The 16,304-nt window shown below is 39.6% G+C and overlaps 1 protein-coding gene across 9 annotated transcripts in view; it reads left to right on the top strand.

The window, feature by feature from the left end:
• ICA1 (islet cell autoantigen 1) overlaps nucleotides 1-16,304 on the top strand; it is a 145,211-nt gene that overhangs the window by 93,413 nt on the left and 35,494 nt on the right. For all 9 annotated transcript variants that reach the window (XM_028490038.2, XM_028490039.2, XM_028490041.2 and 6 more), the window contains exons 7-8: nucleotides 9,739-9,864; nucleotides 11,289-11,387. In XM_028490038.2, coding sequence (XP_028345839.1) covers nucleotides 9,739-9,864; nucleotides 11,289-11,387 — 225 coding nt within the window. The remainder of the gene's footprint in view (nucleotides 1-9,738; nucleotides 9,865-11,288; nucleotides 11,388-16,304) is intronic.

Here is a 16,304-nt window from a genome sequence, read left to right as displayed (position 1 = left end):
ACACTACCAAACGTAGGGTGGATAGCTAGTGGGAAGCAGCCGCATGGCACAGGGAGATCAGCTAGGTGGTTTGTGACCACCTAGAGGGGTGGGATAGGGAGGGTGGGAGGGAGGGAGACGCAAGAGGGAAGAGATATGGGAACATATGTATATGTATAACTGATTCACTTTGTTGTAAAGCAGAAACTAACACACCATTGTAAGGCAATTATACTCCAATAAAGATGTTAAAAAAAAAAAGATGGAGCTGAGAATAGTCTCAGTACTCACTTTAAATATAAAGATATAGCTAGATTAAAAGTAAACGGATACAGTAATATATGGCCTATAAATCCTGATCAAAAGAAATCTGAAGTGGCCACATTAACAGACAAAATAGACTTCAGAGCAAGGACTATTAAGCGAAATAAATATAATCTTGACTAAATGTGGTTACCCGAGGAATGGAGGTCAATTTAAAATCAGTCAATGTAATTTAGGAGGTGAATAGACCAAAAACAAACCATATGATCATCTCAATGGATCCAGAAAAAGCATTTGATAAAATTCAATATCCATTCCTGATAAAAATTCTCCTAAAAATAGGAGTAGAAGAGAATATCTTCAACTGATAATGGGCATATATGAAAAACATACAGCTAACATCATACTTAATTATGAAAGAATAAACACTTCCCCCCTGAGATAAGGAATAAGGCAAGTATGTTTGCTCACATCAACTTCTAGTCAACATTATCCTGTCCAGTTCAATAAGGCAAGAAAAGTAAATAAAGACATACAAATGGAAATGAAGAGATTAAACTGTCTATATTCTCAGACAACATGATATATGTACATAGATCTGTCTACATAGATATATTATAGAGAGGGAAAATCCTGAAAAATCTTTCAGAAAAAGCTTTTAAAACTAATCATTGAATTTAACAAGGTCACACAAATTACAAAAATTAATCCATATTTCTAGTAATGAACAATTAGAACTTGAAATTTATAAAAATTAGAATAGCATCAAAAATATGAAATACTTTGCAATAAATTTAACAAAACGTGCAAAATCTGTGCACTAACATCTGAAAAACAAAATGTTAAAAGAATGTTAAAGATCCAGAAAATGAAAAGATATACTATGTTCATTGGTCTGAAGATATTGTTAAGACGTCAATTCCCAGTAAATCTGTAGCTTCAGTGCAGTGCTAATCAACATCCTGAAGGCTTTTTTGAAGAAATTGTCAAGCTAGCCCTAAGATATGTGTAGGAATATGAAGAACCTAGAATAACTAAAACAATTCTGAAAAAAATTGTAGGACTTATACTACCTGACTTAAAGACTCATTATAATGCTACAGTAATCAAGACAGCATGGTATTAGTATAAGGATAAACATATACAACAAAATTGTAGAATAGGGAGTCCAGAAATAGACCCACACATATAATGGCTTGTTGATTTTTGCCAAAAGTGCCAACCAAGGCAATACAATGGGCAGTTGGACAGTTTTTCAACACATGGAACAGTTGGATATCCACATGTGGGGAAAACAAAATCAACCTATACCCATACCTCATACCATACAAAAATTAACTTGAAATGGATTATAGATCTAAATGTAATAGCTGAAAATACAAAATTTCTGGAAGAAAAAGTACAGGAAAAAGTCTTTGTGACCTTGAGTTAGGGAATGTTTTGGTAAAAAAGGCACAAAAAGAGAAACTAGATAAAAGAAAAATTTGGTAAATTAGATGTCATCAAAATTTTAAATGTTTTCTCTTCAAAAGGCACTTTTAAGAAAATTAAAGGCAAGTTTCAGGTTTAAAGGAAATGTTTTCAAACTGATGTCTGATAATGATTTATATTATCCATATAGAGAACTCATAACTCAGTAATAAAAAGACAAACCTAATTTTTAAAAATAGGCAAAAGATTTGAATAAGCACATTACTAAAGATATATAAGTAGCAAATAAGACATAAAAAGAATTTCAACATCTTTAGTCATTAGAGAAATGCAAATTAAAATTATAATAACTATGACTACACATCCACTAGAATGGATAGAACTTAAAAGACTGAAAATACCAAGTGTTAAAGAGGATATGGCACAAATTGAATTTGGATTCATTGTTGGTAGGAATGCAAAATGATATAGTTACTTTGGAAAACAGTTTGGCAGTTTCTTATAAAAGTGAATTTACAATTACTGTATGATCTAGGAATCCTATTCCTATTTGCCCAAGAGGAATTAAAAGCATGTCTACACAAAAACTTATGCTCAGATGTTTTATTCAAAATAGCCTAAAATTGGAAACAACCCAAATGAGTATACAAATTGCGCTGTATCCATACAATTAAATACTACTCAGAAATAAGAAAGCACACACTGTAAATACATGTAACAACACTGATCTCCAGGGGGTAATGCTGAGTGAAAGAATCCAGTCATAAAAAAAAACTAGACTACATTGATATGAAACTCTAGAAAAGACTAATCTGTAGTGACAGAAAGCAGATTCGTAGTTGGCAGAGGTTGGGACTTGAGGGAAGGAATTGACTGCAGTGGGAAGTTTAAGGAGTGATAGAAATGTTCCATATCATAGTTCTGATGGTAGTTGCATGATTGTATACATTTGTCCAAGAACTCATCGAGTTGTACACCTAAAATTAAATCTTACCTCATAAATAAAGCTGATTAAAAGTAATGAAGGGTAAGCTGGGGCGAAGTGAGAGAGTGGCATGGACTAATATACACTACCAAATGTAAAATAGATAGCTAGTGGAAAGCAGCCGCATAGCACAGGGAGATCAGCTTGGTGCTTTGTGACCACCTAGAGGCGTGAGATAGGGAGGGTGGGAGGGAGATGCAAGAGGGAGGAGATATGGGAACATATGTATAGGTATAGCTGATTCACTTTGTTCTAAAGCAGAAACTAACACACCATTGTAAAGCAATTATACTCCAATAAAAATGTTTTAAAAAAAGATTAATGTTTACCCTATTAAAAACTTAATTAAACCTTAAAAAAGAAATAATGAGGATGATGGTGGTGGTGGTGATGCTAGTGGTGGTAACAGTGCTGGCATCAGCTTCTAGGCACAGAATGAAACAGATACCCTCTTTGCATATTTTTCCTCTAGAAATCAGGGAATCCACTGTCCACTGTGCACCTAAGGGAATTTGATGCACTGGTTTCTTTCCACTTTGTTGAGGAGTCTGAGCTAAAGAGCCTTAGATTGCTGATAGAAGTACTATTCAGGCTATGTAGCTTGGGAGTCTCCCTATGCCTACATCTAAATTGATTAAGTCCAGCATAGTCGATTTCAGGTACCTGAAATGGTACCTGCACCTATTGTGCATGTCATAGACTTGGAACACTGTGAGTTACATGGTCAATGGTAGACCAGTTACCCTGTGTCCCATGGATTAATGTAAAGAGCATCAATTAGAGAACCAAACACACCTAAGTTTGATTCTAATTTTTATGTATCAGTTAAGTATCTAAGTCGTGATTTCTTCTTCTGTAAAACAGGGATTTCCCCCCTAAAAAACGTATTGCATGTAATAGGTGGTATATGAAATATGGGAAGGGTTCTCTGTTTAAATAAATCTTAGAAACCCTGGAATAATCAAAGTTAAAAAAGGATCCTTATCATAGAACCTTTCATATGAATTTCCAAGAAGGCAAAAGTGAGCAGCCTGTATTAGTGCTTGGTTCCGCATAGCAGAAACTTGAATCAATTGAGGCAAAGGGAGAAATCTCATGTGACCACAGAAAGGACATTCGGGATCCAGGAATTTGAATGCCGCTAGGACTCTTGTCTCTTCTATGCTTTTCTCTATATATCACCTTTATTCTCTCAGACCAATTTTCTTCATACCACAGGAAATTCAAATGCCACGACTTCCTGCCCTTGGTGCAGGAAGTCCCTAGAAAAGGATTGAGACTTATTTTCTCTAGCTCCAAGTTAAAAAATCCTGAGGAAGCGCTCTGATTCGTCCAGCTTGAACCAAGTGCCTTTCCCTGAATCAGGCGTCCATGGTGCCTTGTGACTGACTCAACTTGGGTTAAGGTGCTCATCCCCGGGCCAGTCAGTTCGAGTGGAGGGGTGGTCTATAAAAGAGCATACCAACAACCCCCATTTAAGCCACATTATTAGAATAAAGAAAAGGAACATTTTTGAAAGCAGGGTGAGGGTTTTGTTAAGGGAAGACCAAAAATAGATAGCTTCTAAAGTCTACACGTGGCTGCCCACACACATGCATGGTGCACACCCAGTCACTTATACATACTTCTGTGCGTAATACAATGTCAGAATTGCTCCTGCCATCAGTGGATAAGTATAGGATAAATCAGGTCCAGTAAAATGACTCAGCAAGATGTTTGATCATCTGACCCTCTAGAGGTCTTAGTATGTTGGCCTCAGGAAAACAGTCTTCTTTTAATGAAGCCAAATATCTGACCTTCTGTTTTCCAAGTGACTTCAGATAGGCTAGACTTTCTCTTGTGGCACCTTCCTAAAAGTCAAAAGAAGTAATTCGTATATTCTCTGATCTTAAAATTTTTCTCTGAATGCAGGATGCATAGATAGGGATGAATAGATCAAGTTAATTAGGGAGGAGTATTGAGAACTGGTTGAGAAAGCAAGCCAAGAATCCTGATGTGGTCTGAGGTGTCTACAAGAACTGACATGAGTAAAATCACCTGGTGGAAAAGGAAAATTAGACAGTGATACTGGGCTTGGCGTGGTCAGATACATAGGAGTCATCCTCTATACCCCCAACATCTAACCCCTCACCGGGTCCAGTGTGTTTTACCTACTAAATATCTCTCCAATCAGAGCTTTCTTTTCCATATCTAGCATCACTACCCAAGTTTAAAGCTACCATCATCTCTCCCCTTGACTCTAGATCTCTCCTCCTCTATTCTCATCTCCCTCCAATCCATCCACACACTGCAATGAGTGATCTTTTCAAACTGAAAATAGGGTTCTATCTCTTCCTTGCTTCAAAGACTCCAATGTTTTTCCACTGCTTCTAGGATAAAAACTAAAATCCTGAGCACACCTCCAAGGCCCTGAGATATGCCCCAGCCCAACTCTCTTGCCTCATCTCATACCACCTTTCTGTTTGCTGTCAGCAATCCAGCTGCACTAGTTTTCTGGGGCCTGTCTTATTGCCCTCTACCCCAGGGCCTTTGCACATCCTCCTCCCCCTGCTGGAGCTCTCTCTCCTTGCACAATTAACCATGCTCAGTCCTTCAGAAGAGAGCTTGAGCACCACTTCCCAGAACATACTCTTGTTCAGATTTCTTGGTAAATCATTCTTAGGGAACTGTGTGGCTTTCCTTCTGATCATCTCACTCAGTTTGTAGTTATTTCCGCACTGCTATGAAAATGCCCACTGGACTGTCATCATGAGGCCTCCATTTTGCTCACTGTTATCGGCACGTGGAAGATACTCAGTATATATTTACTAAGTGAATGGACAGAGGGAGAGAGACAAATCCATCTTCTAGAAGACAATGTAAAAGTAAGAGTAAGATGGGGGGTGTGGCTTTATTTTACTTTTAAAGGAAAGAAAACACTAGGAAAAAAGTGCAAAGCTACTCTCAAATTATTTGGTTGTGTAGTAATATGAAGACTTTTCCCACTAAATGGAGAAGCCAGATTGTACTGAGTACGAATAGCTTTGGCTTCATCATATGTAGTTCAAGTTGGGGCTAAGAGGTAGAATTTCAGGTTCGGACGAGTAAGTACAGAGAAGTGCCCTGTAGTTTTGGCACACAAGACATTACTCCTTTCTCTGGTGAATTGAATTTCTGCAGCCTTGGGAAGGCAGGACCCATGCTAAAAAGGGTCAAATATATGTGATCATTTCCTAGAGCTTGGAGAATAAGAGAACAAAGCTGGGGCAACAGGCGTAAAATTAAGAAATAAAAAAAGATACATTTGTTTGAAGATTTTTTTAAAGAACCTTGAAAACTACAGGAGCTCCTCAAGATGTTTCTGTAATTGAAAATAATTTATTTGGGATTGAAAGGAATAATAATCAAAACATTTTTTACTTAAGTGCATCTGGAAGCACATGAAATTAGACTCTTGATGGTGGCCTATGCTCGCCTGTGTCCTTGGTGTTTTGTCCTTGGGCTGCAGACTGGAAATGTGTTTTAGAGAACAGACATGGAGCACAAAATATTAAATGAACTTTGCCGTATTCAAAATGCCCAACAGTGTAACATCCTCCTTGTTTGGCAGGGAAAGGGCTCAACATTTGGCAACTCAGCAGTGCATTAAGTATTTTAATAATCATTGTTGACACACAAAGCATATGGCCTTTCAGAACTCACTGGGTCAAGTGCTGAAGTCGTCTTCTAGGTTTCTAAAATTACTTTACAAAATTCAAACAAAATTAAATTAGGGCACATTTCAACGTATGTTAATTCATGAGCTTTGTGTTATAAGCAAGGGAATTGAGTTTTCTACTAGGATAAAAGAATATCTAAAAAAGAATTAAGTTTTCTTCTAGGATAAAAGAATATCTATGTGTAACTGATTAGGTTAATGTGAAGGAAAAAGCAAAATTCACATCCCTACAGAAAAGTAATTTGTATTTAATTAGAAAAATCTAGAACCTCCGCATAAGCAGGCCAGCCTCATGGCTACCTTGTATTTACTATGTACTCCTATTCATGCCTTAAGACTCACCTCAGATATCCCGTCATCTCAGAAGCCTTCATTGCCCCTTACTTACCGTTTATATCAGTTATGTATATGGCCCCAATAATGCTATGAAATAAGCAACTGTAACACTCAATGGCTTAAAACAATAAGCATTTCTTATTGCTCACAAGTCTGTGGGTTCGCACAGCAATTCTGGTCTCTGCTGGGCTCACCCGTGAGCTGTGGGGTGGGGAGGGGAGAGGCTCTGCTGACCGTGGCTGGCCTCCTTCGCATGTCTGGGCATCAGCTTGCCAAAGGCTGATCTGCTGGGACCACTGGGCTCTTCTCGTGTCTCTTGCATGCACAAGCCTCAGCACCTCTCCAACTGGCCAGCCCAGGCACATTCTCAGGTTGACCTGGGCATGTTCTCTTGGCAGTCTCAGAGAAGGGAGGGAGAAAGTGTAAGCATGCTAGCATTTTTTTCCCCAAGCTTCCAGTTTCATCACATTTGGCCCATTGAGCAAAGCAAGTCACATACCAAGCCCAGTGTCAGAGTGGGAGGAGACTACAAAGTTACAGGGCTAAGGGTGTGGATACTAGAAAGCCTGGATACTAGTTGGGGTTCTAATGACATTGATCAACACCCTTGCCCATGCCACCCCCGGCATTGATCATTCCCTTGTCTGTGCTACCTCTGTCTTCACTCTTAGTTCTGTTGTTTAACTTTTCCCACTGTATTATAATATAGTTGCTAACTTATCTGTCTTCTCTAAAAGGCTAAGGGGTCCTTGGGCCTCTGTGCGTTCATTCTTAAGTATTTATTGACCGCCTGCTATGTGTCTCATTCCTTTACAGACCTCCCAGCGCCGAGCACTGGTCCTGACACATAATAGGCGCTCACGCTCACTAAGCGTGTGTTGAATGAGTGCATACATGAAAGCTCACACGTGTATTTATCTCCTTCCCCTTCAGAAGGAAAGGGTAAAGACAGATGCCTTTCAGGATCCCAGTTGAGGAGTTCTTCCTGGCTCGAGCAGCTGGTGAACCAGTGGGGACCTGCAGTGAAATTCTCAGCTGCTTAAACTTCTTGCCCTCTACACTCTTCCACTTCTCCCTTAAGGAACTTGGGTTTTCTCTTTTGTATCATCCCTATTCCTCTCAAAGGAGGGCAGAAAGTCACTGATACTTAACACATCCCAACTTTTTTTATAGTCCGCACGCCCCAGTGGCTTTCCCTAGAGTCTCTCCACTCCACAGTGAGGAATGATCGAGTTCTGGGATTTATTTAAGCTCATGGTGTGCTTTGAGAGGAGCTGGATGGCTTCATTTGCTGGTTTTCCAAGCTCTGTAGATTTAGGAATACAGAGGAATTCTTAGGAAATGCTTTACACAGCTATAGAAACAAGACCCTATTCATATAGGGTATTAATTCTGTCAATATGGTATTAAATGTACTGCCTGATTATTTTCCAGTTCCATAGAAGCCTACAGGAAAAGTTGTGCTTCCGGGTAGAATCATAATTTTGAGCTTCTTGATTTTGCAATGGTTAGTGGAAGTCGTTTGGGGCAGCAGAAGAGCGTGGCCTTGGAGTCAGGCAGGCTAATCTAGAATGCCAGCCCTGCCTGTCAGTTACTTCCCCTGATGAAGCCTCTTACCCTCAGCCATCAGAGCGCAATAACAGAGGCTAACAGAGAATAAAGCTGGCATGTGATGAGTGAATTGTATTAATTGTTCACTTGTGTCGATTGTATAATATTAATTTTGAATTATATCTATTGTTGAATTGTTTTGATTGTTAAACTGTTACAAATGATAACAATTGTGTCAATTGCTACTATTACTGTATAATACCCTATAATTTTAAAAGCTGTGAATATAAATTATTAGTGGTAAAATTACTATATTTTAAATCAAATAATCTTCATGTTTATTTTTATTAAAAAATAAAACTATCACTTTTAAGACTACTTTAAAGGTTTACTTTAAAATGGTACTCAGGTACTTTACCTTTAGAAATGGTCTGGAAATTTTCTTGATTCAGTCACCAAATATATATTCAGCACCTGCTTTGTACCAGGTCGCCAGGTGCCTATCATATAATGGTGATCAAGGTAGACATTGTCCTCGTGTCCCCAGAGATACCCACCCGAGGTATCCTGTGATGAAAGAGCTACCATTAATGAGTCAGCATTATTCCCAACTCCCAGTTACCTACCTGGTAACTACAACTGCATGAATTATCTGAGATAAATTAATATGTGACTCCCTTTCCCTGGTTAAAATAGGATATAGTGATGCTTCAGGTTAGAGGAAGGGGAAATTTTGATTCCACTATTTTTAATGTAACTGTATTAAATTTTAAAACTTTCTGTATTATTATTAAATAATATGTAGAATAACATTTCTGAATCTTCCTGACCTTCCCTCCATCCCTGAATTACTGCACGGCTTAGGGATGGATGGAGGATTGCTGGTGTGCATATGCAATAATAAAAAGTTGAAAGTTTGTCAGTGGGGATAGTTTTTTAGGCTGTGTCACAATTTCCTAGATTGGATCTCGGAACAGAAAAAAAGGAAATTAGTGGAAAAGCTGGAGAAATCTGAATAACATCTGTTGTTTAGTTAATAGGATTGTATCAGTATTAATTTCATATTTTTAACAAATGTATCATGCTATGTAAGATGTTAACATTAGGGGAAGGAGAGTGGAGAGTATATGGGGAAGTCAGCTTCAAAGAACCATAGGAAAACAGTAAGGCAAATATTATCCCCTTACCACCCTGCGTGTTTCCAGACTTCTTCCCGCTATGGTCAGTTTGTGAATGCCTTGAGAGGAGAGGAGTTCTACCACTCGACTGAGAAAAATACTAGGATGGTAAGTCTGCTGTAAAATCATGATATACAGTACTGTTGTTTAGATCCTTTGGAAGTAAAGAATGGATATTGTAGCATCTTCTCACTTGCCTGGAATTTTCAAAGGTGTTTTCTTAGGTGAAAAAGTTAATCCCGCCATTGGTGTTTTCTCACTGACAAATTTTAACCAAATAGTTTGAGTGGTTCAGAGATCCTCTTTTACTTTCACAGGTGCAGACACAAGTTCGCCTTGCCAAAAAAAGCTTTGACAAATTGAAGATGGATGTGTGTCAAAAAGTGGATCTTCTAGGAGCGAGCAGATGCAATCTCTTGTCTCATATGCTAGCAACATACCAGGTAACAAAGTGATGTTTGGGGTTTCCCTGGTGGCGCAGTGGTTGAGAGTCCGCCTGCCGATGCAGGGGACGCGGGTTCGTGCCCCGGTCCGGGAAGATCCCACATGCCGCGGAGCGGCTGGGCCTGTGAGCCATGGCCGATGCGCCTGCGCGTCCGGAGCCTGTGCTCCGCAACGGGAGAGGCCGCAACAGTGAGAGGCCCGCGTACCGCAAAAAAAAAAAAAAAAAAAAAGTGATGTTTGGTGCAGCGGACCAAGAATGTTACAAGGTTTAGATAACAGAAAAATGGTGTTTGAGCCCAAAGTATGGTTTGGGCATAATGAAGTTCAGATTGCCTTTCTCATAATTTACTTCCCACATCTCTCTTTTCTAGCATCCTACAGTTAATCAAACCAAATGTTAGCTCTTCCCTGTATATACACTGTAATTCCCCATTTCCCTGCATTTATTTAGGTGGTTCCCTCTGCTTGCGTGCTCTCCCTCTCCACTTGTGCCTTTCCAAATTCCACTCTGAGGTACCAGAGTGTCCCCTCCTTCAGTAAGCCTCCTCTGAACTCCCTTAGCATTGTTGCTGTAATTCTCACGGCATGGTCACTTCCTCACCAGGTTGCCATAATTTAATGACCTTGCTTTTGTCTCCTCGTTGCCTGTCAGTTCCTTCAGAATGGCACTCGCATCCATCAACAGTACTATTGAGCACCAAATGAGGGTTGGAGGCAAACACTGGGTGTTGTAGAGAATATACAGTGGATAAAACCAGATTTCCTGTCCTCAAGGAGCTTAAAATTTAGAAAGGAAGTCAGAGACAGTAACGTCTGACTATATTTTCTCTACCTCAAGGGCAGAACAGGGTGTGCTAAGTGAAATGAGATCTACAAAATCCAATGGAGGCTTGAAGAGGGAGAAATGGAATCAATTGAGGGAATCACAAAAGTCCATTGTTAATGACTAGTCCTGGGTTTTGGAGGATGGATCAGATGGGACAAGTACAAAGAGAATGGAGAGGAGAATGTCCCAGGTGGTAGAACAGCATGAGCTGTAGGGGGACAGGGAGCCATTAAGTTTGGCTGAAATACAGGGTGTACGTAGGGGCTTAGTAGGAAACAAGGCTGCAGAGATAAGTCAAAATCGTGTTTTAGGAAACCTTGAGGGGGACTTCCCTGGTGGTCCAGTGGTTAAGGCTCCGTGCTCCCAGTGTAGGGGGCCCAGGTTCAATCCCTGGTCAGGGAACTAGATCCCACATGCTGCAACTAAGAGTTCGCATGCCACATCTAAGACCCAGCACAACCAAATAAATAAATAAATATTAAAAAAAAAAACAAAAAAAAAACAACTTTGAAAGCCACAGACAGGCACACTTCTCTAGGACCCCTGATTAGATCTGGGCATTGAAAATGCTAATAGCTTTACTGTCTTTCTTTACAGACCACTCTGCTCCATTTTTGGGAGAAAACTTCTCACACTATGGCAGCCATCCATGAGAGCTTCAAAGGTTATCAGCCGTATGAATTCACTACGTTAAAGGTATGAGAGCTAGAGGGGCCGTCAGAAAATCTTATAAAAAGTAAAGATTTGTTTCTATCACCAGCAGTGTCTATTGAAGCAAGCATCATTATTATAACAGACTCTAAATGTCAAAGAGAGAATTATGCCCCCAGTAGAGTCTTTTTTACCACATCAGTATTCAATACAACAGTAAGCCACAGCCATCCAAAAACACAGGTTGAACCCCGGTACTTGTTACTGGGAGATGAATTGTGGTGAACTTGAGCCTAATGATTGGCCCTGCTCCTTTAAAATACTTGTTTGACGTTGCTAAAGAGAAAGTTGTGCAAGTCTAGTACACTTTATTACTTTTTACTTATTAAATTAAAATATACTCACTTAGGAAGGCATTTTCCTTTCTTCCCTTACTTCTAACAAATATCATTTTATTCTGTGAGTACCATCCAATATAGAATATGATTTTTTCCTAACACTACAGTCATATTTTCTAATTGAAGAAGCAACATTAAACTCAATGATTTCTCAACCCAAAAGGAATACATGCAAAATGTCAGGTTCTCAGTATTAAAACTGAAGGTGGAATGATTTTGCTCTGTAATGGTTGCTGAGGGTGAATACATATCGAGATACGGAAGTGATTTGGGTTCTAAAAGGATTTTCAGAATGGTGACAGAACACAGGGTGCTTTGATGCCAGGTCGTATCTCTGAAAGGAAAAGACCAGGAAAGAACTAGTTAAACTTCACCTTGAAATTACCTTCCTTTTAATTTTTCAGGCAGTTTGTAAGTAGGTCTCATCACTTTGCTTGACAAAACATTAAGAAGATTTTTCTTTTTTCTTTTGCCTTAAAACACCTGTTTGATTTTGAGATGCTTATGTCACTGCATCTACAAAAGTCCTAAGACAGAAACACTTTAAGACCACGGCCCTTTAATTGGAGGTCCCAAGAGGAACGCAAGACAGTCCCCTCACCTTGTTATGTACCTGACCTGACCTCAGACAGATCCCCTGGCCATCGAGTATGTTTTTCCTGATCCCCTTGTCAGCTGGTCACTTACTCTTTCATTGGTGCTTGCTGACATGCCGCATAGTGTAAACAGTTGAACTATAAGCACTTGAGGGGACGGACCTTTTATTTCTTGTGCATTGTCCTTGGTCCAGCCAGATGTTCTGCACACAGCGAACCCGCAGCCTTCCTTATCACACTGGCTATGTTACAGCTGTTGGTAAGGACTGCGTGCCTTCTCTGTGATTTACTGCTGCTTTCAGTGCCTCAGGAAGCAACTATCCCGACCAAGGCAGACTGATTAAAATTATTATAACTCGGGCTTCCCTGGTGGCGCAGTGGTTGAGAGTCCGCCTGCCAATGCAGGGGACACGGGTTCGTGCCCCGGTCCGGGAAAATCCCACATGCCGCGGAGCGGCTGGGCCCGTGAGCCATGGCCGCTGAGCCTGCGCGTCCAGAGCCTGTGCTCCGCAACGGGAGAGACCACAACAGTGAGAGGCCCGCGTACTCCAAAAAAAAAAAAAAAAAAATTATTATAACTCACACTACTCACATTTCTTACACAGGCCTGAGCAGAATCCCATGGATTAATCTTTGGTAAGGCAGCAAGTGTTAGGTTTTAGGGCATAAATATGTGTCAGAGTTTATATTATAATAAATACAAAGGTTATCAGTCTTTTGAAAGACAACTGTACATAACACAAGTTGGCCAGATGGAAGATGAGATAATGCCTATCTCAGATACAGTTTTAAAGAGGTTCAGATTTGAGTTAATTGCATATAAAGTACAGTATAAAATCATGAACTTGAAGTTGTGCCACAAGCATCGAAGAATCCTGTGTGTATCCCTGGCCTTCTGTGCTGAGGAAAATATGACTCCTTAAATTTTACTGTGATATTTTTCCTGCAGAGAGGACCAAGCTGATTATGCTAGAGAATTTCTGGGCAGAGAATTTAGTGAAAGTTTCATGGCAGTGCTTCAGATATAATTCCAAGTATTTTGGGCAGATGATTACCCATTGCCTTTTACACCCCCCAAGCCTTCCTTAAATTATGGTTTAAGTAACAGTTTATAGTTCAATTGTAATATAAATTCGGTAGGAGTAATAATACATCTGTTAAGGTGTAACAAGATTATAATAATGTTAAGAATGTTAAGTGTCCAGAAGTCAACCAAATAAACTATGCTTTTATTATCGCTTTAGCATGCTATTCATCTAGGCTTTCCATGATGACATGTTATATTAGAATCTGAAGCTACTAGCTAATTACTTTCTTTATATGGACTCAAACCCATGTCATAGAACACTGTTATTACCCAGCCCATTACTGCACAGATGGAGGCACATTGCATATCATATTGTATGCCACAAACTATGAGAATGAAAACCATGAATACCTTATGTATCACAGTCAAGCATGAACTATAACCTTACTTACCAACCCTCTTGCAATAATAATGTTTTAAAAATACAAGTCTTTTATATAAAAGATTTTGGCTTGATCAAATCATCTTTCAATACATATAGGTATACATATGTGTACACACATATGTGTATATATGAATGGCACTGTATATCAATAATGAATATTTTGAAATTTAATTAAATATTTTCATGATTTACTTGTTCTTTGGATTTACCTAAGCAAATAGCCCCTTAAATGCCTTTTGGGATGCTGGTTGGAAAGAAAACATTGTCTTTGGGGAGGTGTGCCAAGCTCTGTTAATGAAAAGCAACCCATTTGCTTTCTTTGCTGCGGGGCGTAGTCTGAGTGTGTTGATAATTGTGCTATTGCAGCTGTATTTCCTGACTGTTAGTTTTATGCTTGATGAAGGATGATAATTAATGTGTTAAACACTCAGTGCATCCTATTTGGAGGGAAGAGTCTTTTGCTGCAGAATTACAGAGACGTAACTCGTGTCCCAGAAGTTCGTTTTATTTCTAATGAGCCTTTCTCTAGAAAATATGTGTAATTCTTTCTTGTATAATATTTTTATTATAAAAGTGAATTGAGTCTTCACCTTACACAACTTGAAATTTTTCCAAGTGACTATTTTGACATTTTAGGAATATTTTGTGGTACTATTTTATGTGACAACAGCTATTACATTTTTACTCAGGCCTCATTATATTGATTATACGTTTATTGACATAGTCCTTCATCATTCTAATTTCATGATAAATACAATTTTGTAGCATTTTAACTTTATGGAAAATTTAGCCTTGAAATTTAAAGTTAACAAAAAAATTGTTAATCTAATAATTGTTAACAGCTCAAGTTGAAAGACTATCTTTTGAGTGGTTTTCCATAAAAGAAGCAATTCCCTAATCTCATATTTTCAAGCAATAAATATTTATTGGTTCATTGCAATGCTACTAAACATATATATTTTGCATGAATTATCATTAGTGTGTTAATTCTATACTTATTCCACATCATCCGGGAATGTCTTTTACATGGTAGAAATTATCAAGTCATAGGGATAGGAATGGATTGTGACTAGCCCTATCTTGAAAGCTTTTTTAGAGAAAGTAATTTAGACTAAGAGTTTTTAACATTTTTTTTTTTTTTGGAAAAAAACTAAAAGAAATGCTGTCTATAGGAGAGCAGTACCTGTCTTAAATTACCAGCCTTCAGATGTGGTCATGTTTGCTTCATCCTTTCAGGATGTCACTTACTTACACATTTCCCCACATATCCAGAACAGGCATCAGGAAAAAAAAATTTTTTAAGGGGAAAAAAAAAAAAAAAAGCCCTCAGGAGTCAAGTGGCGCTTCATTGGAAAATCTAAAATTCTGTTTGTACCAGTGGCCTTTTCTCCCCTATCTGGCGTGCTGGCACATGCGCTGAGTTGTATGTCTTTATAGAGAAGTGAGTATTGGGCCCTTTGAAGACGTGGACACGCTCCCTGGGGGCTGGTTGAAGGGAAGGCATGTCCTTCTGCACTGGTATTTGTGAAGAGATGAGGACCTATATTGAATGGCAATGGTCAGTAGCAGAGTGTAGTCCTGTGAGGTGCCCCACCGCAGTGTTTTGGGGAGGAAAGCCGGTTTTTGACTCTGATTATGGGATAAAGCAAAGCATGTGGGAGCGCAAGCCCTGGAGCCAGCCAGATCTGGCTCTAAGTCTAGCTCTGTCACTGCCCAGCCATGTGGTCGTGGTGGTTGTGAGTGTGGCAGCCTTGGTGGTGGCACCAGGAGCTCCATGGGGGGGCGAGGGTAGGGATGGACTTATTAAACATTCCGTAGTGGGTCCAGAAGACAGCCATTGGCAGTATCGATACAGAAGGGTTTGTTGCAGTTGTCAGGTTCCGGAGCCCAGCTTCAGTTACTTTCTTTTGCACCATTTTCACCCTAGGTTATTAGTTTTGCACAGGCACGGCTGTATGGCAGTGGAATAGGAGGTCTCACTAACCTTGCCCAGGGAAACCCAACCTCCTCCCTCCCTACTCCCCCAGACGCTCTGGCAGCCCTTCTGCCCTGCAGACCTTGGTCTGGGCTCAGGTCATTCCCACCAGGGATAGGAGAGGGCAGGGCCGGCCTGCACCCCAGAAAAGCAGGAGGGTGTCCCACCCCTATAACAAGGCTAATTCTAAAAAATGCGCTTTGGCTTTGCAACTGGCTCTTGGTCTGTGCCAAGATTTTAACTCTAAGGAAACCTGAATTTGAAAACCTAACTGTGCATGTTCACAAATAACCATTGAAATGGATGTGCCAGTGTTCCCTCCTCTCTCTCCTGGGGTCTAGGACTTAGCACTGTTATATGGAACATCATTCTACAGACTCAAATGCTTTTAGCTCTCACAGTTCAAAAAACAGCTTTTTCTAAATGTTGTTTTTCTCAAATTCGTATGCCTCACAGCCTTCTTCCACCCACCCCATTTCTCAGTTAATCACTAGAACATTTACCGACAAGCCACATGGCTC

This window comes from Physeter macrocephalus, chromosome 5 (genome assembly GCF_002837175.3).
Source record: "Physeter macrocephalus isolate SW-GA chromosome 5, ASM283717v5, whole genome shotgun sequence".
In the NCBI taxonomy this organism is placed as follows: Eukaryota; Metazoa; Chordata; class Mammalia; order Artiodactyla; family Physeteridae; genus Physeter; species Physeter macrocephalus.
This window is presented reverse-complemented; position numbering and strand designations above follow the sequence as displayed.